We start from the raw sequence: 26,293 nt of genomic DNA on the forward strand, positions 1-26,293 counted from the left end.
ATAAACCATCATATCTATATAACAAAAGTAGATGACTACAAAGTTAAGTCATCTCAAATATAATGTCAGTTTCTAAGTCATGCTAATCACTTACCGACTATCTCGGTCCCATAGGAGTATCCGTACGTGATTGATAATGGACGGCTGACCTAGCTTAATCTCGATGCCAGAACGGCAGTCATCATCAATTGGGTGCCTTGAAAATCCATGATCCAAATCATAATTTTGAGTATCACCATCTAATAAGGCTGATTTCAGCTCCCCCTTTACAACTTGGGCTCCATACTTCATAGTTGCAATGTTTTCTTCTGGTACTACAGTTAAAAATAGAAAAAGCTAGGTTAATGGTTAAGTTATTCTATGCTTTTTGAAAAAGAAATAATTCTAGCATTCCACTTTATTCTAGTATCTGCATTTAAGAAGAGCATAGGCAAGTTTATGGGACAGAAAATACAGAACATCTATGAGGATTAAGACGCCATTCAGAGGCCAGGTGCTGTGGCTCATGCCTGTAATTCCAGCACTTCAGGAGGCCAAGGCGGGTCACTTGAGCCCAGGAGTTTGAGACCAGCCTGGGCAACATGGGAAAACCCTGTCCCTATTAAAAACAAACAAACAAACCAGCAAAAAAATGCTGTTCAGAGTTTAAATTTAATGTTAGTATCACAATCACAAAGTGCTTGAGACTAATGTTACTTTTCAAAAGTTAATAAAACTAGAAAAGGCATATGTACTAGGACAAACAAATTGGCTCTGCTGAGTTCATTCTATTAGTAACTTAAATATCGACTAAACAAAAATAGCATGTAAGATGACCTGTACCTGCCATCTGGACTGCGGACAGTGTATAAAAGCAAAGCAAATAGGTCAGAAATCTGATAAAACAACAGAAAAAGAAAGGTTCCAATATAGCATAGCTGTTAGTCATACATGAATATGCTGAATCAATTAATCTGGCTTATAAAACAAGATTGTTTAAAAGAAGATACCTTTTTCTGCACTTCAGAATTTTTAAAACTGAAAATTGATAGTCTGTCATCAAAATCAGTATTATGGTTACTATTAAATCCCCTCCCCTCACCAACATTAGATTTATTAAGTATCAGTTGTGCCTGGGACTCTGAAGTCCTCTGTGTAAATTATGCTTCACAGATCTGGAACCTATCTTCCAGGTACTAACATTCTAAAACTGACACTTTCCATGGAAAGACAAGAGGCTGCAGAAAGATGTTAAGAGCTTGAAGAGTCAGAGATTAAACAGTGGCTTCACCTTTAGCCAGGTACATCACTTTAAAGAAGTTTCCCACTCTCAACTTCCATTTATCAATGGCGGGGGGGAGACCTCCCCCTCCCCCACCCCACCTATCTATCCCCCAGGTGTTTCTGTTTAAGAATTAAATGAGATGATGTTTGTAAAGCATATTATGATCTCTACTCATATATATATGCTTTTCAAAACATATGGCCATTACTATTAAGAAAACATATTAAAAAGCACATAATAAGAGAACTATGTAAGTTTACAGACTGTAAAAAAATACCAAATTCTCACAGTACACACACATTTTGGCTGTGTGATTTGAATAGGGGAAAGTGTGAGCTATAATCAGGTTCTTGTTAAAAAGTAATTCGTCATTGAAGATTTCTGGAAAAAAAATTTTTTTAAATTTCAAATCAAGATGAGTAAAGAGAGTGGCACCAGAAAAGAACAATAAATTGCAGCTGAAAAATGGAAGTTTAAAATGGAAGCAAAAGACTGTAGCAACCCAGCAAAAATAAACAAAACATCCTAGTTATGCTTAACTTCTTAACATCAGAAGTTTAAGTGCTATCGATTTATAACTTTCTAAATTCTATTAGCATGTGATAATCACCCATATTCTTCCTATTTAACAAATCTTCTATAATACATGATGTGCTAGACACTGTCCTAAGCACCTTGCAAATATTAATTCCTTTGATGTACTCCTCGTAATAATCCTTTGAGTACTGTACTATTATTACATCCATTTCACAGATGAGAAGTGGAGGCAGAGAAAAGTTAGACAGGCTTAACCTGCCCCAGGTCACAGAGCCAGCAAGTAGCAGAGCTGAGATTAGAACCCAAGCAGTCAGCCTGCAGGGGCCCTGTGTTTTAACAGAATATTCTGCTACTTCCCTCTTGAAGGGTTTCTGATGAATGGCCATACCTTCTCCCTCTTTCTAACCCCCACTTCCCTCTAAGATTGCCTTAGACCCAGAGGAAAGAAACAAATAGTCTGATATAGGGAGGAAAAAAAAAAAAAAAAAAAAAAAAAGTTAGACTTAAAGTGAAAAAACCTAAGCTTAAGATTCAGGTTCTATTATTCACTCCCCTTGAGTAAGGCCTGTCAGTCTCTCTGAATCTGCTTTCTCATCTAAAAAGAATACTTTGTCCAACCGACCTCATAGGGTTACTGTAAAAATTACAGTACGAATAAAAATTATACTACAGATAATATATGCTAAAGTAACATATAAAGCACTCATTCAGTTCCAGTCAAAAAGCATTTTTCTGAGGACTCATTCTGTACCAGGCAGGCACCATGGAAGGTTTTGGGAATAATTAGCGAACTCGACAGAGATAGGCCCTGCCCTCCTGACACCTCCGATCTAGAGAGGAAGTACTTTATAAGCAAGCAAGCAAACAAACAAAACCTTGAAATCCATGCTTTTCAGATATCAATGATGCATAACTACTTGGTAAAAATAAACATGTTTTCCCTTCTTGCTAGGCATAAAAAGTGGAGGTGCAAAGTCTGTTGCTGCTGATCCCTGGAACCATCTCCTGCAGTCCTGACACCACAAGTCAAAACTAAGCCAAAGGCTGGGCATGGTGGCTCACACCTGTAATCCCAGCACTCTGGGAGGCCCAGGCAGGTGGATCGCCTGAGGTCAGGAGTTCAAGACCAACCTGACCAACATGGTGAAACTCCATCTCTACTAAAAATACAAAATTAGCCAGGTGTGGTGACGTGAGCCTGGAATCCCAGTTACTTGGGAGGCTGAGGTTGCAATGAGCTGAGATCGTGTCACTGCACTACAGCCTGGGCGACAGAGCCAAGACTTCATCTCAAAAATAAAAAATAAAAAAACAAGGCCAAAGACGTGAACCTCAACCTCTCAGATTTAGAAACTAATGCCACCTAATGCCACCTTTGGATTTTCTCTAAACGTAAGTTTCTTCAACATTAAAACTTATCAAGCTAGGGGTAACATACTAGGCACAAAAGTTTCAAGTGATTGTGACTAAAGTCTAAAATGGAAATGAAATTTCTACCACAAGTCTAAGTCTTCTTTTGAAGTTTATTTCAAGGGTACTTGAAAACTTTCCTAACCATTCTTGATACAGACAGATTCATTCCCTGAGAGTATTTTTTACTTCAAAACAGAGAACATCTATACAAGTGGAAATTCTCTCATGGTAACTATAATATGAGTATCTCATTGGATAAAAATATAACTCCAAGAATTTTTCTGCAAAATCCATAATTAAGTGATGAATAGGAAGAATGATCATGAGAAAATTTAAATCATAATAAAATAAATCAAACTATAAATATTCTTAGCGGCTGTATCTGTCTATCAGTAGAGAAAAAAAGGTCTTAAACTTTTCATATACTTTGCTATGTTTTTGGATTATTAAATTTACTTTCTAAAATTTATTTATCTAAACTTTTCTATACTTATTACTGTTTTCTTGATAATGTTTTATAAATTATGCTTATTGTATAAGTTTGGCTTCGTTTGTCAAAATTTTACATATTTGTGTGAGCACTCTCTTACATTTATTCTTCCAGTTGAAATGTGAAATGACTTGCAAAATTATAAAAAAATAGAATTACAATTTAAATTGAAAAAAAAAAAATACAAAGTGCCGGCTGGGCACAGTGGCTCACACCTGTAATCCCAGCACTTTGGGAGGCCAAGGCAGGTGGATTACTTGAGTACATGAGTTTGAGACCATCCTGGCCAACATGGTAAAACCCCATCTCTACTAAAAATACAAAAAATTAACTGAGCGTGATGGTGGTACATGCCTATAATCCCAGCTACTGGGTAGCTGAGACAGGGGAATCACTTGAACCTGGGAGGTGGAGGTTGCAGTGAGCCAAGATCATGCCACTGCACTCCAGCCTGGATGACAGAACAAAACTCTTGTCTTGAAAAAAAAAGGTGATAGAGATTAAACAAGATAGAAGATAATCATAATTTTTTACACAAAATTTTTAATGCATTTTACAAGCATTAAGAAAAATATTAAGCTTTGAAGTTCTACAGCTAGGTAGAAATTGCTAATTATTAGAAAGAAAAGTTAAGGAGAAATGAAGCAGAACGTACCCCTAGCTACACAGTGCCAAAATCTGCAAGGAGTGCTGGTTTAATTACATCGTGCTTTTCTTTCACTGCTTTATGTTCTTCATTATCTTTTATCAAACTCCCTATTACATGTAGGTTGACATGGTCATTTGCCCCAGTGGATTATTTGGATCCAGACTTAGTTCTCTGCCCAAAGCAATCTACTTACCCAATTCTGTCACCTAAATCATTTTTTACTCCCCATCCCAACTTCCCTAGAAAATGTATGGATACTCCCTTCCTGTGAATAATCCCCAAGAACTGCAGTATTACAAGTGACTTACTTTACAATTCCTGTGTTACCTTAACCACCCCCCACCCCGCCCCCGCTTTCCCACTCTCTGCAGGCCTCCTTTCCCCATTTGACAGTACTGGTACTCAAACATAACACAAAATGGAAACAAAAAAGAACCCAGGCAGAAGAATCTATGAAGGAGTATTTGCCTGGTGAGTCACAAGACCAGCACTTTGGTTCCAGTTCTGGCACTGAATTCACTTGGTAATTTAGGCAAGTTACATAGATCACAGAGCTGAAAGGGACTTTCATCCTATTAAATAAAAAAAAAAATCTTATGGTGCTTCCTATGTGCTGCTCACTGTACTAGACTCAGCTCTCCGGAGCTCACCACTCAGGAGACAAGAGCACATACACCAATACTACACACTACCATGGAGGAATACTCATTAGAGATGACTTATATATACCCCCTATTTGCAGATGAGATTTTCTCTATCACAATAAACTATAGTTGGGAAGATACAAATAGCATCTTCTATCTTTGAAGATACAAAGTCAAAGAGTTTTATTTATTTTATTTGTATATTTTTAGAGACAGGGTCATGCTCTGTCACATAGGCTGGAGTGTGGTGGCACAATTATAGCTCATTGCAGCCTCAAACTACTGGGCTCAAGCCATTCTCCTGTCTCAGCTTCCCAAGCAGCTGGGACTACAGGCACGCACCATCACACCCAGCTAATTAAAAAAAACCTTTTTTAGAGACTGCATCTCACTATATTGCCCAGGCTGATCTTGAACCCCTTGCCTCAAGTGGTCCTCCTGCCTTAGCCTCCCAAAGTGCTGGCATGACAAGTGTAAGCCACTGCGCCCAGCTCCAAGAGCTTTGAAAGTATTAAAGGTTCACTGTTACTATTAGTGTCTTTATGTGATAGATGAGACAAATTTAAATTCTAGTTTAGAAGCCAGGGATGGATTCATTCAGCCACTCATTTATCACTTAAAAAAACAAAAGTCTAGATTCAGGCACTGTCCTAGGTAGGTGCTTGAAAAACAAAGGCAAAGCAACATAATTACATTACTCAAAAAGCTCAACCTAGTATAAGAATCTAAGCAAACAAACCAAGAAATATCATATCACAGTTGCAAGCTCCCTCAGTCTGAGGAAACTACAGGGATAGGTACAGGGCAAACAGGACAGACTACACACCTACACACACACACACACACACACACACACACACGCACATTTATGTATTAACCAATAATGTAACTTAGCAGTCCTACAAACAGATTGACTTTGTATTCAATAAAGATATCTTGAGGATAGAATTTGTGATATGCTCCCTACTATAAACATGCAAAAACAAGAAATAACTCTTTCCCCAAATCTAAAACCTGAGATATACAAAATGAAATATAACTCAGCCTTAATAAAAAAAAAAAAAAAAAAGAAAAAGCACCAACTTTTAGGATAGATAGAAATATCTCCACAGCTAAGACAAAGCTAAATGTTTGGCAGAGGTACAGGTAGTTCAAATATCCTAAAACAAAAATTTCATTAAAAAGTTAATTCTCTTTCCCCAGCTGTATAGAGAAATGTTCATTATTATATATGCATAAAGCTAGTCTAAACTACTGTCCAGAAAGACCATCACAGATAAGTTTAAAAGACTGTTTGGATCTTCTTTTTTTTTTAAAGGGGGAAAAAAAATCCCTGTAATTTGGTAAAAGCCTTAGGACATGCAGCTCTAAGAATTAAACCTTACAGTAACCAATGATAATAAATTCAAAGGAAAAGTATTAATCTCTATAACCCAGTCCCAAGATAAAACCTCTCTATACTTCATGAAAAGTCCCCAAAGACACAGAATCTACATCCAGGGAAGAACAACAATAGCAAAACCAAATTCTGTCAATAACTTCAAAATAAACAGACCTATCTTTTCAAGTCATCAGCCCAGGAACACTTCTGAAATAATCCTTTTTTTCCCCTAACAGTGAAGAAATTTGATAAAAGAAAACAATGACATGAATGTTAAGGTAACATTTACTGGCCGGGCGCGGTGGCTCACACCTGTAATCCCAGCACTTTGGGAGGCCGAGGCAGGTGGATCACCTGAGGTCAGGAGTTCAAGACCAGCCTGGCCAACCTGGTGAAATTCCACCTCTACTAAAAATACAAAAATTTGCCAGGCGTGGTGGTGGGTGCCTGTAATTCCAGCTACTTGGGAGGCTGAGGCAGGAGAATCACTTGAACCTGGGAGGTGGAGGTTGCCGTGAGCCAAGGTCGCGCCATTGCACTCCAGCCTGGGTGACAGAGTGAGACTCCATCTCAAAAAAATAAATAAATAAAATAATGTTTACTTAGAAAATAACTTATTTTTGGTGATTGGGCAGGCCCATATGAGCCTACAAGTGAGGTGCAGTGGCCATGGAGGGCAACCGAGGGGTCAGTGACCACGACTCCCCTCAACACCCCAGTCTGGCGGCCTGGCATCGGCCCAGTCGGTGGAGACCTGTGGAGAGGCAGCGGCGGTGGCCTCCACAAGCCCTCTTTCTCTAGGGTTGTGTATATAGAACATCCTGGAGTCCACCATGAACGGACAGTTGAACCTAAGTGGGAAGCTAATCATGAAAGCTCAACTTGGGGAGGATATTCCACAAATTCCTATCCATAATGAAGATATTAATATTGCTTATGATGAATTAGTGCTAATGATGCAACGAGTTTTCAGGGGAAAGCTTCTGAGCAATGTCGAAGTAACAATAAAGTACAATGATAAAGATGATCTTATAACAATTTTTGATAGTTCTGACCTTTCCTTTGCAATTCAGTGTAGTAGGACACTGAAACTGGCACTATTTGTTAATGGTCAACCAAGACCCCCTTGAATCAAGTCAGGTGAAATATCTCCGTCAAGAACTGACAGAACTTTGAAATAAAGTGAGTCATTTATGGGATAGCTTGGAATCACCTGGAGAACCAGGACCTTCCACCAGTATTCCTGAAAATGATACTGTGGATGGTAGGGAAGAAAAGCCTGCTTCTTTGGATTCTTCTGGAAAACAGTATATTCAGGTTATGGCAGCAAGTATGTCCGTTTTTGACCCTTTAAAAAAACCAAGATGAAATAAAAAATAATGTTACGTCGGCGTCTGGCTTAACAGATGATCAGGTTTCAGGGCAACCCAGTGCTCTTGTAGAAGACTGTTCAGGAACACCTGACAGCATTGCCGCCGCCTCCTCAGCAGCAGCTCACCCACCAGGAGTTCAGCCACAGCAACCACCATATGCAGAAGCTAAAATACAAGCAGGTCAGATTGAAAGTCAGCTGTACCAACAGTACCAGCAACAGGCTGGCTATGGTCGCAGCGGCTACAGGCTCCATCTCAGCAGCCTCAACAGTATGGGATTCAGTATTCAACAAGCCAGAGTCAGCAGAATGGACCCTAAACAACCTCAGCAGTTCCAAGGATATGGCCAACAACCAACCACCTAGGCACCAGCTCCTGCCTTTCTGGTCAGCCTCAACAACTGCCTGCTCAGCCGCCACACAGTACCAGGCAAGCAATTATCCTGCACAAACTTCCCAAACTTCTCAGCCTACTAATTACAATGTGGCCCCCGCCTCTCAACCTAGAATGGCTCCAAGCCAACCTGAGGCCTGGGCCTATCAACCAAGACCAGGTTTTACTTCACTTCCTATAAGTAGCATGACCCTTCCTCCAAGTGGGCCTAATCCTTATATGTCCTCCCTTTGGTCTGGGCTATACCCAACCTGGACCTGGTTATCAATAAGGAGGCTCATCTACACCAATGAATGTAGCTGCTAGCTACTGGCCTCCCAAAAGACTCCAAAATACTGTTTTAATCTGTAATGAAGTTCAGAAATTTTCAAAGCAGAGCATTTTTTATGATATCTTTGTTGCTGTTAATTGAAAGTATAATTTGCTGGAACACAAAGACCAAAATCAAAGTTCTTCCTCCTTGCTTAAAAATGTAGCATCTTCTTAGTTATTTTGGAACACTATTCTTACATGTGTGTAAAGTGACTGACTTTCTAGCTTCCCTTGTACAGAGGATATTAAAATGCTAGTGTAAGGTTTAGTCATCTTACTTGGCCTTCTGCTATTAACATGATGTACTAAAGTAGAGACCTTTGAGAATACGACTAGATGTTATGTATAAAATGTAACACTGATAGATTAATATAGATGATTGAATAAAAAAAAACAGGGAAGTGTAAGGCTTCCGTGTATTTATATTACTGCTTTTATTATTCATATTATTCCTGGCTTTAAAAGTCAGGAAAAACAGACTGTTACTTAATCATTACTCAAGTTTAGAAGTTAAAGGATTCCCAAACATTTACATAATCTCTTCCTTGAGCTCCCCATCATTCACTCCAAAGCGAAGAATTTAACATTGATGAACAACAATCTGTATATTTATCATTTCAGAACTGAGTGACTCAACTGGCTAAGTTCTCCATTTCGCAACTAATCTCATGAGTTTCTTGTAACCCAGGTACTACCCTTATACTGACCAGTTGATCAATTCCAAGCTACCAGTAACCATGTGAAATGTCCAAAAGAAATCCTCACTCCTGCAAACACGTCCCAAGATTATCCCTATAATGAATCCAGTTCTAGGGCCTTTTCAGCACTTCAAATCAAATGTAGGGCAAGAGAGGGAAAGGAGCTTATATAAGACAGGATCCAACATGACAATTTGAAAAGCCTAACACTAATTACTCATCTCATTACCTCTTCACTTGCCGTCCTCCCACACTTTATCCAAGGCTGACACTTAACTAGTACCATTCTCTAGCACCTCTGATTTCTTCCTGGACCTCTCCTAACCTGATCTCCCTAGCTACCATACTATGTTTTTACTACCTTTCAATCCAATTCACAAATCAGAGAGGCATTATGTTATCTCTGTTATCTTTTCAAACATCCATGGCCTAATTCCCTGGCAGCCAATCTTCTGTCCAGGTTACTTACCAACTAATCACAATTTATATCCAAAAGTTATCTCTCAATTTTCTTGACCTCCCCATCATGAGCTACCACTGACCATTGAATCCATATGAAAGCTCTCTCCTCTGGCTGTCCTCTGTAACTCTCTTCTATCCCAAATGTCTTCCTCCTTCCTTCTCTACCTTAAGTTCCCTGGCTATAGGTTTTCTCCAAGTTTCAGACTTTGATTTTTACTTCTTTCTCTATACTCTAGCAGCTCAGGTTTCAACTATTTTATCACCAGCTTTGACTGGTTCCTAAACAGTAATGTGTTCCCACTTCCTATTAGACATTTCTCCCTGCATTCATTCACTAAGCATCCACCAAGTATCCATCATATGCTATTTAGTGTGTTAAATGTCAAGGATATAGAGATCAATAAGGCCTACAAAGATCATCTCTGCCTTCAAGGAACAAAGACAAGTAAACAAAAACGTCTAAAACAATATGATCAAGGTGGTAATTCTCACACAGATGTACAGAGGAAAAACAACATCAAAATGATATATAGTAACAATGCTTTCCTATATTGATCTTACACACATTATTTGCACACATTATTTCAATTAAGTCTCATAACAATGCTAGGAGATGTAAAAGGTAAGATTCCTTAATAATTTAATACCAGATCACACAACTAGTAACTAACTAATTCAGGATTTGAGGTCAAATTTGTCTGGGCCAAAACCTACGTTTCTTCTTCTATGCCCAGTGAAAAGAAATCTAGACCTGATAAGTCAGGAGAGAATTCTGTTAAGAACATCTATTTAAGATCAATCAGTATTTCAAGAGAGTGTTTAAAGGCACGGTCAAGAAGACATCACTCAGGGAAATGACTAGCTTGGGACAGAACTTACAACCTGCATGTCCCCAAAACCCTCAAACTCAATCTAAAAACAAGCTCACCATCTTCTTCAAAGAAGTACTGTACTGTATTTCATTACAGACACACCTGGTGTTCTAATGTTTTAATTTCAGAAATTGCGATGCAGACATCATAGTGTGTCACAGTTCATTGGCAGTATTGTTTTTTTTCTTAGTGGAACATAAAATAATGGTGCCTCAGAATTTCTGGCTTCTTAGATTTGATAACAAATGGTAACTTTTTCCTAAACTTAATCCCCAAATTTAAATTCTTTGAATCACCAAGATCTATTTTTTCCCATAGTATCTGTTCTAATCATTCATTATTTTCCATTTTCCCTGCCACCAATCTGGTTTAAGGTAGTATCAATTGTGCACAGATTAAATACTCTCCTCACTGGTCTCCCTGAATCAGTTTTCCCTTATTCTAAATACTCAAATACAGCACTATGGATCAGTCTTTCAAAACCACCACTGGATGCATGCCACTCTCCCTCTCTCACATTGGTTCTGCACTGCATAAAAGGGAGATTCCAATCTAGTTTCAAAGACTTCCATAAACTGGCCTAAGCTGACCTTCACATAGTTTCTTTGCTACTAATCAATAATAGCCTTCTACTCTAATCAAGCTCTTCTATTTATGGTCTCTTCAAATGCTCTAACCTCTGTCTATTAACCTCATGATTCTACCCATCTGAAATTTACCCAACTCTTATACTATTCAAATCAAATGTCAAGGCTCAACTCAAGCTTCATAACCTCCATGAAATATCCCTCAATCATTCCAAGCCACTTCTTTCTTCTGAAGTTCTATAACATGTACTCCCTTGAATATTGTTGTATTTAACTTTTCATGGGAGTTTATGTCTTATTTCCACAATGAAATTAAAAGGATCAAAGGCAGAGACTATGTTTAACAATTATGCAGCATAGTTTAGTGGTTAATTACACAACTTCTGGGGCCAAACTACATAGGTTTGACTCTCAGCTCTGCCATCTTTCTGTGTGACCTTGGGCAAGTTACTTAACTTCTCTGTTTCAGTTTCCTCATTTTGTAAAATGGAGTCAATAACAGTATATACCTCAAAGAGTTGTGAGAATTAAATGGTCGTGTAGGACCTGTTCTTGATACATACTATGCACTCTGTAAGTGTTAATTGCTATAAATTCATTAATGGTGATAAGTATCATAAGTGTTAGCTACACTATGTATGTATGTTACATAAGTGTTAGCTATTATTATTGTTATTTAGAATCTCCATGTTCAGCCCGGTGTGGTGGCTCACGCCCGTAATCCCAACACTTTCTGAGGCCGAGGCAGGTGAATCACCTGTGGTCAGGAGTTTGAGACCAGCCTGGCCAACATGGTGAAACCCTGTCTCTACTAAAAATAAAAACTAGCCAAGTGTGGTGGTGGGTGCCTATAATCCCAGCTACTTGGGAGGCCGAGGCAGCAAAATCGCTTGAACCTGGGAGGCGGAGGTTGCAGTGAGCCAAGACTGCACCTTCCACTCCAGCCTGGGCAACAAGAGTGAGTGAAACTCCATCTCAAAAAAAAAAAAAAAAAAAAAGAATCTCCATGTTCTTGATACCCAAAATAATAAGTATATAGCATTTACTCAGTATTTATTTGATGGAGGAAGGAAGAAAAGGTCTTAACATGAGAAGCAGCTTTTTAGGAAAGTGTCCATTTCTGACATTCTGGGGAGCAGGTGAGAAATCTGTCCAGGAATGGCAAGAAATACCTATTTTGGGGCCTACAAAGGCTAATCAATCTCAGGAGGAATTAACAGGAAAATGACGGAGAAAGACATTCCGTAGGAAGCAAAGCTAGCTGTTCATAAACGTACGTTTCATGTACACCTGCATTATACAGTTCTGTAGTAGTCTTGCAGTTTTAACGGCATCAGAGGCACACCAAGCCTTTTGGTGAGTTTAGGATAGACAGGTACTTACTGAGCATGCCTCTATAATTGAGGTCCATATCCCGGCTCTCAGATCGCACTTTAATGGCATCCAGGATGGCATCAGGAGACAACAGTCCCGAAGGCCTCACAACATTCAGAAGCTCTGTGAGGCTCATGAGAGGTAAACGTACAGCCTGCATGATTTCAGCATGATTCTCCTTTGAATTGTGCTTACACCAGTTTAATAAGGCTAGGAAAATATCTTTTTCGGGAGCTGCAAATGAATCTCTTAACACGATGTTTAAAAGTGCTGTCTGAAAAGGATAAAAAGGTAAAATTCCAGTTATATGACGTTCAACCATTGCATGATCAATCAGTAAAAGCTTACAGAACAAGCATAACTTAGGCAATTAACTCTTTTTGACCCTCTCCTTCCCTTATGCTTTGTGCCACACAGCCTCCAGCTCATTATGGCTATGTAAACAACCAGGATGGTAGCACCTTTCTTTTATGCTCAGGTATCTTGTACCACTACATCAAACATTTAATCTTTCCAAACACATCTGCATTCATCTTTTTTAAAACAGCAAAAAGAAAAACACCAAAGTGAAAAGCTGTCAATACATACAGATTCTTCAAGGGAGTGTACATTGTTAAGTTAGAAAGATATATTTGGCATTTAAAATTCAAAGTATTTTGTTGCACAGTATTACTTCACCACCATATTTTGGGCTCTCAGATCTCCAAACTGACCTCCAGCAACAATAGTGCAACCCTCAAAGATCACTGTCTTTAAAAATTCAGTATAAAAAAATGAAATATGGTAACACAGATCTTAATTTACCCTCAACTCAAGATATGTAGCTTTTCAATAGGTTTTCTCATTAGAAATATCCAGGTTCTAGAAGGAACACAACAAGGGAAATGTAGAGACAATCGCCATCCAGAGTTCAAAGGAAGATTTGAGCAAAACAGTTTTACTCTAGCTATAACACTGAAGTTTAAGCCAGCAAAGAAAGCAGTGACTTAAAGACATCAAATGATGCATCAGATCTCCTTTATGAATTTGCCTGCTTGCTCTAAGGAATTATTAGTCACACTCTCTGTCAGAGAAAAACAAAACCAAAAGGTAGTATGCAACACCAAAAAGGACTCTATTTGTCACTACGTTGAAAACAACCACTCAGCCGCACAGTCTCTTTTGCACATAAAACTTACCAGAAGAACCTTAAAAGAAAACACAACTAACCAGCCCCTCTGTTTTATGATCTAGAGTCCTAGTAGCTAGATGCAAGTGGCTAGACCAGATAATCTCTTTGATACCAATGGTTTTTTTTTAATTATTTAGTCCACTGCTATACTTCTATGGTATAGGTATAAAGAAAACAATGCTGCCTATAAATTACTTGTAGACAAATGACACACCTTAGAAAGGGAGAGGAAACCCTCACTTGAGAGCACCTCCTGAGCATTCCTGTCCATAAACATGCAGCACATACAAGTTAACTTGGGAAGTGAGTAGAGACTGGCAACATCAAAAGTCATGCAGACATTCTGAATGTTCAGTATGGTACAGAGATACTCAGAGGTAGAATCCTCTAGCTCTGGAAATCCATATTTATGAGCCAGGCTCAAAAAGTCCAGCAGCACCTCCTCCTTCTCATCTGTCAGCGTTGCCCGCCCAGTGTAGATATATTTGAGTAGCATTGTGAATGCTTCTGCAGTGGTGTCTTGGAGAGGAATTTCTGCTTCAGGCTGAGACTCTCGCATTCCACCATATAATAATGCTCTGCACATCAGGGAAGAAACACATGAAGAAACTCTCAAATAGGATTTGCTACAAAATACTGGAAATAACAGTTATCAACATTATGCAAATATAAATTTGTTTAATGACACAAAGATCCAAGTGAAAAAATGCAAAATAGTCATTTAAAATGGTTCTTTAAAGGAAGCAAGAGGAATGATTTCAAAACTGTTTGAATTAATTCTATAAACCACTGAACTAATGAGATACTCTGAAAGCTCAAGATATGTGATAGATATTAAATAGGAAGATGAGAGTGATCTCTTGAGAGGCACAATGAAGTTGGTATAAAGATGTTAAAGGTCAATAAGGCAGTTTAAAAAGTAAAACTCTGTAGGAAAAGATATAATCAGATAAAGATAAACACTAATATGATGCCATTCTCCCCTGTAAGACTGGCAGAAATCAAAAGGCTTGTTAATATCAGTGCTGCAAAAGCAATGGAAAAACAGGTTCTTTGACACACTGCTTTGAAAGTATAAATGGGCAGCCCTTTATGGAAAGTAATTTAGTAGTATCTAGTCAAACCTAAAATGTGTATACCCTTCAACTCAGTAATCTCTCTTTTAGGACTCAATTCTAGAGAAGTAATACAGTAAAGAAAAATGTTTAAGAAAACATACTGAAACACTAGAAAAAATCTAAATGTCCATCAACAGCAACATGGTTAAAAAAACTGTGATATATGCATTCTATGCAGCCATTAGAAAGATCAAGGGAGACCAATAGGTACTGTTTTGAAAACATGTCCAGGATATGGTAGGCGAGTAAGTAAAATTGCAGATCCATACGTACTGCATGAAAAAAGTATATAACCACATATTTACATGTTTATGCACGTATGTCTATACAGATATTGCTTTAAATCAAGAAAAATCAGAGGAAATTCATATTAAACTCTTAACATCACTTACTTCTGGGAAATGGTATTAGATCGCTGGGAGACAAAGACTTTCATCTGTCACTTTATAAATTAAAAATGAAATTACTGATAGGATTACAGTGATTTTTTTTCCTTTCAGATTAAACAAAAAGCCCTACATTATTGCTTATCTAAAAAAAAAAATGAAAACTAGACAATCCAGTTAGGTAATGAATTTGAATTTCTACCTTTATTAATCAAGAGGAACAATATGAACCAATTAAACTTCCAACCTATCAGGAAAGAAAGGATGAAGAGGACAAGGGAGAAGTGCAGAAAAGGGAGAGAAGAATACAGAATGAGAAAGAAAAGAAGCAAAAGTGAGAGGAAGAGACTGGAAGCAAGAAAGAGATTCTCTCTGTTACTAAAATTCTCAGAGGAGGACTAGCATTTCAGGGTTACCTACCTAGAACTTGTCCCACCCTCTCCCAGGACCTAGCATTCTTGCTTGCCCCAGGAAAATAGTTGAAACCACCCAGAAAAGATTCATGAATATTCTGAGCATACCTCTTCACTGGGTTATACTCTGCCTAAAAATGCCCTTGAAGGTTTCCATTAATCCAGAGAGCATCCAACCATTACCCTAAAATTACCAAATTAAAGAACTTCTCCTTCTTGAGGAGACCTCAAGACTTATCCCCAATCCTGTATGATCCATGGTATTTATCTGGATTCTCAATGCTTTAAAAGTGGTTTTGATGAGGCTCCCTTGGAACAGTAAATATGAACCCCCAACTTCAACAAAGAGACAAGCACAGAGGTTCAATGTTTACTATGAAGAGTTTCCTCCTATAAGTTCCTTATCTGGGAATTGATAGGCTATCATGACAGCACTTAAGCCTCTTCTGACAGCTGACAGTTAACGTTCCTTTGCACATGAATACTGTCAGCATTGAGAATCTGTCCAAGGTAGCATTGAGCTTAGCTCTAAGGTAGACTTAGAGGTATAGCTTAGCTCTAAGGTAGTCTAAGGTAGACTCTGAGCTTAGCTTAGTGAACCAGCAAATATTACAAAGGTTCAATATCTACAAAGACATCAAGAACAAGGTCAGTAAGTGGGGGGAGTATATTCCATTCACTCAATACAATCTTCAAATTTCTAAAAGTAGTTGAGTTTCTTTTAAGGATATACTAATCACCTAAAAGAAACCCTCATAAAGTTGTTTCAAATTATTTTTAAAAGAGGACAAGGTATACTGTATTAATAAATAATAAACACAGGCCGAGAAGTTCTGACTTAATAAAAAGTGGACTCTTGTAAAACACTTTAATAGTAATGACTGGACTGAAATTTTAAAAGGGGGAAGAAACAGAAAAGTGTGCAGAGGACAGAAGATGATAACAAATAATGGCTAGACCAAGGTCAGATGCCTTGGTAGAGTTGACTGCTAGGAAGAATAGGAGAGTGTTAGAACTTTTAACAGACTCCTCACTTTTCTAGGCTCCTGGTTTCATCCACATTGGCATTTTACATGTGTAAAACTGGAAGTTCATGAAAAACCACAGGAGCTCTAGCTACACAGTAAATATTTCCAGGAGACACACTTTACCACAACGTGTCTGACTCTAAGTGTTGCTGTCTTGATTAATTCTGATTATAAAAGCCAGACTGCAGTTATCACTAGAAGGTAATTGAAATTTTCTCTAAGCCAATGGAATCTCCATTTCAGATACCAAGTTTCCCAGATAAATCTATAACTCTGTGGAACATCTTTATCCTTAAAAATAGAAAAAGATCCATTATCACGCACAAATTATAACTCACTCAGTAATTCATTGATGACTCCCTTTTAACAAATATTAGATAAAATGCAGAGTACTTAAAGATCAGCTTAAGATTTATAACCCTGGAAATTAAGGACCCAAGTGACCAACAACAGCTGCATACAAGTGCATGTCTTAGATCTGCTGGGTTACTAACAGGTCCTAGACCTCAGGAGTCCCAAACCAAGTGGTATATGTGTCCATTAGCAGGTCCACAAGGCAGTCTACCTATACAAAAAGAAGCTTTAGTCCCATTAGCCATCTATTGGGAGGAGAAAGTGAGGGTAACGAAGACTCAGCCTGAAAAACATTCTTGACACCTTGAAAAATGGTTGATTGGGCACTATCTGGTTTGGGAAACCTTCCAACCCTTTCATTTTAAGATGGCTCCTAAAGGAAAAGGTGATTCTCAAAAAATAACAAAGTCTACAAGGATGAAGTCTTTATAGATACTGAATTGAGGGACTGCGAGAATTTGTCATTATACTTGGTTATGTATTTTTCACAGAGCAGAAAATGCCAGTGTTTTCTACAAGTGAACTGAATTTTCAAAAAAAGTATTACACACTTACCGAAAATATTGGCACCTGGCTGCTAAAATTACCCTGTGGGCAGGAAAACGTTTCTTTTCCACAACAAATGTGACGTCGCCATATTCTTCCCCAATCAACAAGGCACCAATATGTTCAGACAAAATGTGCACATGATCAATTTCCCCCACTGCAGTGAAGGGGCGAAGAGGGTGGCTGTTACTCATCTTGTAGAACAGATGATAGTCGCTGATCTATCATATGAAGAAGGAATGAGAGTTAGTGGGGGGAGGGGAGTACACATAGAAAATCACATACCATAAACATAGCTAAGTAAAAATTTAAAGTGCTTACAAAAATTCCCGTGAGAAAGTTAATCAATGGTATCTTTATTAACCCATTTATTTTGAGAAGGAATTCAGTCGGCTTCCCTTAACTGTACTCCCTTCTTCACACTAGGAAAGCAAAAACGCCAGTCTCCAAACACTAACAGCACTTGGAGCCATCAGTCTAGAAAACTGAGCCCACACACAGGTCCCATACTCCTTACAGTACCTTAGGAAAAGAAAAATCAACAATCAGAATAACTTCTCTTTTGCATAGATATACTAAGGTTGGGTACAACTATACCCAATAGAAAAGTCATTCAGGCATAGATCTAGGCCCAAATTACAAACAGAGTAAGTGAAATAATCAGATTTCAAATAAGAAGTTTTGGTATGCAACCATCTCAAATATTTTATTTAAAAAAAAAAATCTTCTGGGGCCGGGCACAGTGGCTCATGCCTGTAATCCCAGCACTTTGGGAGGCTGAGGCGGACAGATCACCTCAGGTCAGGAGTTTGAGACCAGCCTGACCAACATGGAGAAACTCTGTCTCTACTAAAAACACAAAATTAGCTGGGTGTGGTGGTGGGAGCCTCTAATCCCAGCTACTTGGGAGGCTGAGGCAGGAGAATTGCTTGAACCCAGGAGGCGGAGGTTGCGGTGAGCCAAGATGGTGCCATTGCACTCCAGCCGGGGCCACAAGAGTGAAACTTCATCTCAAAAATAATAATGATAATAATAATAATAATAACCTTTTGGAGTCACAAAAATAACTTGACATTTATTAATGAACATTTGCAGTAGTGTCCTAAGCTCCCCACATCCAACAGAAGAGTAACTCTAACAGTTTTCTCAAGACTGTGGCTTCTACTCCAAACTTGTTGCTCTGATGATCAGGCTGTCAGTGTTTACCAGAACATCATTACACTTTGTCTCACTTCCAGGCACCTTCCTTGCTTTTGTATGCAATGTCTTTCTACAAAAGTAACTGAAAATCAAAGGGAAAACATGATTAACAGCTTTACATGTAAGAAAGTGGCGGGGGTGGGGTGGGGGGTTATAGTCTTAGAAAGCTTAAAATGTTTCTGTTTTTTAATACCGAATGTACTTGCAGGTATTTAAAAAAAAAAAAAAAAAAAAAAGTTGGTCTTGCTCTGTTGCCCAGGCTGTAGTGCAGTGGCGCGATCACCACTCAGTGTAACCTGGAACTCCTAGGCTCAAGTGATCCTCCCACCTCAGCCTGGCAAGTAGCTGGGACTACAGGTGTGTACCATCATGGCCAGCTAATTGAAGGTACTGCTTTGATAAGTGTAAGTAACCGGCAAGTATGTTAGAGCCTTGGCTAGCATTCAGATGCCCCAGGTGAAGAGGTGGTTGTTAGCTCAGAGGTAGCCAGCTACCCCTCCGCTGCATCAGAGACTAGAGAAATTGAGCCAGATATGTTTTCTCTGCTAGACCTCCACACCTTTTTGAGTTCTCCACTTGAACCACAATTAAAGGTTGAACAGCTCCTAATCTTTAAACCCCCACATCCAGATCATTAGCAAAGTGTGTGAAAAATGATCTTTCTCTCCTGTGACTGCAATGGAAGATCTTCATGGACCAGATTCCGAATCTGCCTGCTTCAGTTAACCTAGTACCATACACCCACCCTCAAAAGGGGGAGCAATAGCAGTGATGCAGAAGAACATGGAAAATGAGCTAGGCAAGAAAACACCTACCCCAGGTAAGTGAGCAAAATCTTGGTTCCCTACAGTAGGAACATCAGAGAACTAGCAGGATAATCCCCTAACTGCCAAGGGAAATCCTTCTCCCTCAACTGCAGCCTCCATTTGAAAGCCCTAAAAACAGAATAATATCTAGTCACTTGTGTATGAAAGACCAAATTCAGCTTAAGAAGATCTATTTGAGAGTATGAGCAAGTAATGTATGATACAATAGTCTTAATGTGTATATACAACAACAGTGTAATACAGGAGTTGGAAAACTTTCTATAAAGGTTCATATGGTACATAGTTTAAAGCTTTGCAGGTTATACAATCTACGTCAAATGATTCAGCTCTATGGTAGGAGCCTAAAGGCAGCCATAGGCAATAAGAAAATGAATAAACATGGCTATCTCCAATAAAGCTATTTCTAGAAAAGACCTAGATTAGACTTGCAGGACACAGTTTGCTAGCCCCTGGCCTACCCTGTGATCAAGGACTGACCTCAAGGACTGACTGTACTCTAGGCAAAGGATCAGACTGGGAGGTTTTTTGTTTGTTTCCTGCTGGGTTACCCAACTGATGTTCCTATGATCATTTCCTGTGTTGGCCAGGAAATTCAGAAAGCTACTGGAACCTGACTTCAAAACCTCTTCAATACAAACTCTCACATCACTATCCAATATTTCAATGATCGTCCATGACTCTAAACAAAACGCTCTTCCTGGCTGAAAAAAATGCAATGTATATACCCAGTAAATATATTTTCTGGTATATTTTCTTAATATTTAATTCAGGTCATGGCTAATACTCAAATTACTTACTAAATGACTCCTGATGAACAACGATTGATTTTTGGTTAACCAGCTCAGAAGGGAAATTTATAATTCTTAAACTGATATATCATAAACATTAATATTACATATGTATATATCTACCACAATAAGTTCTCTGGAGCTTTACTTCTCAATACATCTAATTTCATTTTGCTAAACTTGCATTTTAATTATGTTTTTCCAAATGGAAACATGAAACTGTTTCATGTACAGAAAATAGCCACTTAGGATAAAATAAACACAATTTTATTGGCATACAGAAATAATTTTAATTAGACTAGTGATTCTCGGTGAGCTTGCCCAACAATGGAATCACATGGGGAGCTTAAAAACAACAAAAAAAAAAAGATGCTTGAGTCCCACTCATCAGAGACTCTTATTTAATTAGTCTAGAATGAGGCCCAGGCATTGGAATCACCATTCTGAAGTGATTCTACTAAGCAACCTGGAAAAACAGCCACTGATTTAGACTCTTACAGCTGTAGGTTTCCATCCTTTGCTCAGGTGTACAAGTATACAAAAAAAAAAAAAAATCCACAAATTCATTTAGCATATAATTTAATTTGAATCTTATTGCAAAGATCCAAAGGTACTAACAAAGTTACCAATGCCACAGTTTTATGCAGAAAATGAGTATTGTTTCACCAATGGGATAGTTTATCTACAAAATGATAGTTTCAGTCTACCTATGTGTATTTTAAAATGTTGGCCAGGCACAGGAGCTCATGCCTGTAATCCCAGCACTTTGGGAGGCTAAGATGTGAAGATCATTTGACACCAGAGGTTCAGGACCCTATCTCTACAAAAAAACTTAAAAATTAGCCAGGCATGGTGGCATGAGCCTATAATCCCAGCTAATTGGGAGGCTGAGTCAGGCGGATCACTTGAGCCCAGGAGTTAAAGGCTGCAGTGAGCTATAATTGTGCCACTACACTCCATCCTGGGCAACAGAGCAGGAACCTGTCTCAAAAGGATAAAAAAGAAAAACCAAATTTAAGTTAAATGGATTAGGAAACAAAGAGGCAAAAAAAAAATCAATATTTGCAGATAATGACTGCCCACATGAAAAATCCATGAGAATCAACTGAAAAAATATTAGAGAAAATAAGAGGGGTTCACTAAAGTGACCACATAAAATAATTATACGAAAGTATCTAGCATTCTTCCATGCCAAAAACAACCAGCTAGAAAATATTAGTAAAAAGATCTGCAGTTTATAACTGCAAAACACAGGTAACTTGTAATAATAAACTCATAGGACATGTAAGGAAATTATAAAACTCCACTGAAAGATTTAAGAAAAATACAGAGACATAAGTTGTTTGGGGATAGAATGATCCAATATTATTAAAAGATCCATATTTTCAACTTACCATGGGTTTATCAGGACGTAACCATATTGTAAGTCTAGGAGCATCATTTATATAAATGTAGCATTTCAATTAAATGGGAGAAAATACGGAATTTTTTTCAACAAAAGGTATTGGCTAGCCATTTGGAAAAAAGTAAGCTGAATATTCATATAAGAGTACAAAATGAAATGTATATGGATGTCAGCTTCAGCACTTTCTGTAATGCAAAAACACTGGAAAAAACCCTGAAGGCCCATTTAAAGAGAATTGGTTAAACAAATAATGGTATGTCTATACAATGAAATATTATAAATGATTTTAAAAGAATAAAGTTAGATACTAATGAACTGAAAAAAATCTTAAGCATGTGTATTTACATACAAAAGACAATCTATAAAACAATAGTATAGTGAAATATCTTGTTTAAAAAAATACACTGAAAATGCAAGAATATACATCAAATTGTTAACCAACGGTTAAGTCGCTAGACTGGGGCTGTGGGAAAATTTTGCATAGTGCGCTACATACTTCTGTAATGTTTACAAATGTTATAATGTTTATTTGTAGTAAAACTATAAACAAATATTTCAGTAAGTTTGGCCACAAAATTACAAAATAAATTGCTTTGTGTATGAGATAACAAGTGTTTGGATTTGCCATAGCAATAGAACTTGATTTAGTGACTAAGACAGAAATGGCAAGCAGAGGGGCTATGTATTATCTCCGCAGAGAAAAATTAATTAACAACTTGAAGGCAAGGACATAAAGTTCATTACACTAAAACCAGCAAAGGGAAAAAAAGTTCATTACACTAAGACAGGTAAATCAGATACCAGGGGAGCATGGCCTACTAGGATACTGCATCTGATATTTCCCAACTAAAGATCTTCACCTAAGAGAGTTTCTGTCTGACTCTTTCCAGACTTAAGGCAGATTTTTCCAGATGCAAAGTGTTCTTCAGTTTGCCCCTATTGACTGTCCTGGAGTCTAAACTTGCTGATCCTCACAGCATAGGGCAAGGGTAATCTATTCACTCAAACTGTTCCTTCAAGATGGGGGTAAGAACAGTAGGAAAGGCAGGGGGAAGAAGGACTTACACTGAGAGAGGACAGGAATATCTCAACCAGAAAACGGTACCTTTCATGGTACCATACACAATTAATAGTTTTGGATTCTGGGACCTCATATGAATTTATTTACCAGGGATGGTGGTATAGAAACTATACTATTTTTCTTGGCTAGTTAACTTTCATGAATTCAAATGCATTAAAAATCAAAAATGATTTAAGCAGCAGTACTAAAATCCTGAGGGTTATTGCCTGCTTATTATGCAGTAAGAAACCAACACCCATTTGTTCTAACCAAAATAATAAACAATGTCCATCAATAAACTGAGAGTACCATATGTAGTTCACAGTGCTGTAACGTTATAATTGCCCCTTAAGGGGGAAAAAAACAAGTTGACCCAAACATCGATTTCTTTACTTAAATCTCACTTATGCAACTGTTTACAAACTTTACTTTAACCAGGGCTAACTACCTTTTTTTAGAATTAAAGTTTATTCTCCACTGTTTAATCAGGAAATAGTCAAAGAGCAAAGTTCCACAAAGTGGAGATGCCAAAGAGTCCTTGAACACTGTATGAATCTCCCCTGGGAAGCCCTCTCTGCCCGGTGTATTTCCTGACTGAAAAGCCTTTATGGGAAAAAAGACCTTCTGCTCTTTAATTGCAAAATATAAATGATCTTTCTCTTGAGGAAAGAGATGGCATTTACAAGCATATGGTTTAGCAATTTCTTTCTGCTCTTGGTACCCATGTGCTATGTAATTTGAAGGAGTATTCCTTAAACTTTAAATTAATATCGCTTGGGGAGATAAATGATGTCCTGTCTGCATCTTAAACACTCTCCAAAAAAAAAAAAAAAAATCACATTCTACTTCTCACAGGAAGGATACTCACTTCTCTTGATATATACTCTACCCTTGTCATCCAAAAGTCTACGGAAACAGGTGAAGACTGACCATGCTGCTAGAGGTAACCTTGACTCAGATATTTTGCAGACCCAATTCTAAACCTTGCAGAAGAGAATTATCCTCCAGTTCGTAAAGTGCTATGTAAGAACATGACTGGAGTTCACATGACAGGATTCCTGACATACCTTTTCCTCTGGGAAAGACTTGAGTGTCCAAAGTCTCATCATTTCTGTAATTTTATGTTTGCAAATAAATGTTTATAAATATGCTCAGGTTTGACCACTAAAGAATGGTATCATAAAACACATTTGACAAGATTATTTTATGGAGCATGCATGTAATTCCAGTTTCCAGTTACCACATTGATTCTCTACTTCTTTGCCAATGGCCAAACTAGTTTCTGAATATGTATATAATTCATTCAATTAAAGATTTATTGAGCTCTCTCTACAATACAGGCTCAGTGCTAGGCGACAGAAACACAAAGATTAATGGAAGTCTCTACTTTTGAAGAACTCATTGTCTACTAAGGAAAGTAGGACTAGATAACAAGTAATGTAAATTCTAAAACTCGTAGGCCAGGCCATGATTTTATGAGATTTAGAAAGTCAAATATTTCCGTAAAGATGCTAAATAGAATACTAAATGAACAGAACTCAGAAAATTATCAGTTATATTCTTATATGAGAGTAAGGGTTAATATCCACATAACTGGCTATGTGCTCTCCCAAGTGGGCTGCTCATATTTCAGGGAGACTGCAATACAAACCACAGGAATTTGGAAAGAAAATATTAACATTTATACTGGTGTATTTGTATGTATGTATTTTAGACATGAGGTCATGCTATGTTGCCAGGCTAGACTCAGGCTCAAGTGCTTTTCCCACCTTAGCCTCTCAAGTAGCTGGGATTACAGGTGCACACAACCATGCCTGGATTGATATTAATTTTTAACCTAGAAAAATGAGAATAAAAATCAGCTTTGCTAATTCTTTTTTTTTTTCTGAAAGGGAGTCTTGCTCTGTCACCCAGGCTGGAGTGCAGTGGCGTGATCTCGGCTCAATGCAACCTCCACTTCCTGGGTTCAAGTGATTCTCCTGCCTCAGCCTCCCAAGTAACTGGGATTACAGGTGCACACCACTATGCCTGGTTAATTTTTGTATTTTTAGTAGAGATAGGATTTCACCATGTTGGCCAGGCTGGTCTCAAACTCCTGACCTCAGGTGATCTGCCCACCTCAGCCTCCCAAAGTGCTTGGGATTACAGGCGTGAGCCACCATACCCGGCCAGCTTTACTAATTCTTAGTAAGTGGATGGCACCGCCTCCTTCTCATGATCTACATGTCAAAAACAGTCATTTGTGTCACAAAATAAATAGGTGACTTGAGAGAAGAGTGGGAATTCCACAAAGAGGCAGGGCTGAAGGTAGTGTCCTTACTTGTGCATGGTAAGTATTAAGTTAACATGTGCTTGCTTAAGTGAAATTTCCAAATGTTATCTAGTTTTAATTAAAAATTCTCTCTCACAAAATGAGAAGTGAATTATAAAAAGGTTCCCATAATCTGGGCAACATGGCGAGACCCCTTCTCTATAAAACTTTTTGTTTTTAAGTTAGCATGGCATGGTGGTGTGCACCTGCAGTCCCAGCTACTAGGGAGGCTGAAGCAGGAGGATTGCTTGAGCCCAAGAGGTTGAGGCAGCAGTGAGCCATGTTCATGCCACTGCACTCCAGCCTGGGTGACAAAGCAAGACCCTGTGTGATGGTTAATATTGAGTGTCAACTTGATTGGATTGAAAGCAGCAAAGTATTGTTCCTGGGTGTGTCTGTGAGGGTGTTGCCAAAGGAGATTAACATTTCAGTCAGTGGACAAGAGAGGCAGACCCACCCTCAATCTGGGTAGGCACCATCTAATCAGCTGCCAGCATAAAAGCAGGAAGGGAAACAGCCGACTTGCTGAGTCTTCTGGCATCCAACTTTCTCCCATGCTGGATGCTTCCTGCCTTCGAACATCAGACCCCAAGTTCTTCAGCTTTTGGACTCGTGAACCTATACCAGTAGTTTGTCAGGGGCTCTGGGGCCTTTGGCCACAGACTGAAGGCTGCACTGTCGGGTTCCCTACTTCTGAAGTTTTGAGACTCGGACTGGCTTCCTTGTTCCTCAGCTTGCAGAGGACCTATTGTGGGACTTTACCTTGTGATCGTGTGAGTCAATACTCCTTAATAAACTCCCCTTCATATATACATCTACGCTATTAATCCTGTCCCTCTAGAGAACCCTAATACACCCTGTCTTAAAAAATAAAAAAAGTTCCCACAATGAAACCACTGATTGAAGATAATATAACATTGTCAACACAGCAAATAATAATAAAATGGCCAATATGACAACTTTACTACTTACTAGCGGTAAAGATTTTATAAGAAAGTGACCCTTGATTATTTTAAATGATTAAATAAATCATTTGAAACACACAATATAATTAACAATGAACCTCCACACAAAAAGCATTAAAATATTTGTTGACTAAATATATATTCACTGGATGTTTTAATCTGAAAACAAGCTTAAAACCAAATTAGAATCTGGTAACAAATTAACCATTTTACAGTAGGGACACTGAAAGTACTTCTCATCTAACAACAATGGCTACTATTTATTGAAGACT

The 26,293-nt window shown here is 38.2% G+C and overlaps 1 protein-coding gene and 1 pseudogene across 6 annotated transcripts in view; one reads left to right on the top strand and one right to left on the bottom strand.

The window, feature by feature from the left end:
- BTBD9 (BTB domain containing 9) overlaps positions 1–26,293 on the bottom strand; it is a 469,792-nt gene that overhangs the window by 409,491 nt on the left and 34,008 nt on the right. For 3 of the 6 annotated variants that reach the window (XM_007972737.3, XM_038005643.2, XM_038005644.2), the window contains 4 exons: positions 17,475–17,686; positions 13,835–14,198; positions 12,459–12,723; positions 95–314 (listed from right to left, as the gene is read on the bottom strand). In XM_007972737.3, coding sequence (XP_007970928.1) covers positions 95–314; positions 12,459–12,723; positions 13,835–14,198; positions 17,475–17,659 — 1,034 coding nt within the window. In that variant the 5' untranslated portion in view covers positions 17,660–17,686. Of the gene's footprint in view, positions 1–94; positions 315–12,458; positions 12,724–13,834; positions 14,199–17,474; positions 17,687–17,786; positions 18,080–18,511; positions 18,748–26,293 lie in introns of those variants that run through there. The other 3 variants (XM_038005645.2, XM_007972735.3, XM_073005943.1) reach the window with 3 other exon arrangements.
- LOC103221560 (protein TFG pseudogene) lies at positions 6,428–8,415 on the top strand (annotated as a pseudogene).

Source organism: Chlorocebus sabaeus, chromosome 17 (genome assembly GCF_047675955.1).
Source record: "Chlorocebus sabaeus isolate Y175 chromosome 17, mChlSab1.0.hap1, whole genome shotgun sequence".
NCBI classification, from domain to species: domain Eukaryota; kingdom Metazoa; phylum Chordata; class Mammalia; order Primates; family Cercopithecidae; genus Chlorocebus; species Chlorocebus sabaeus.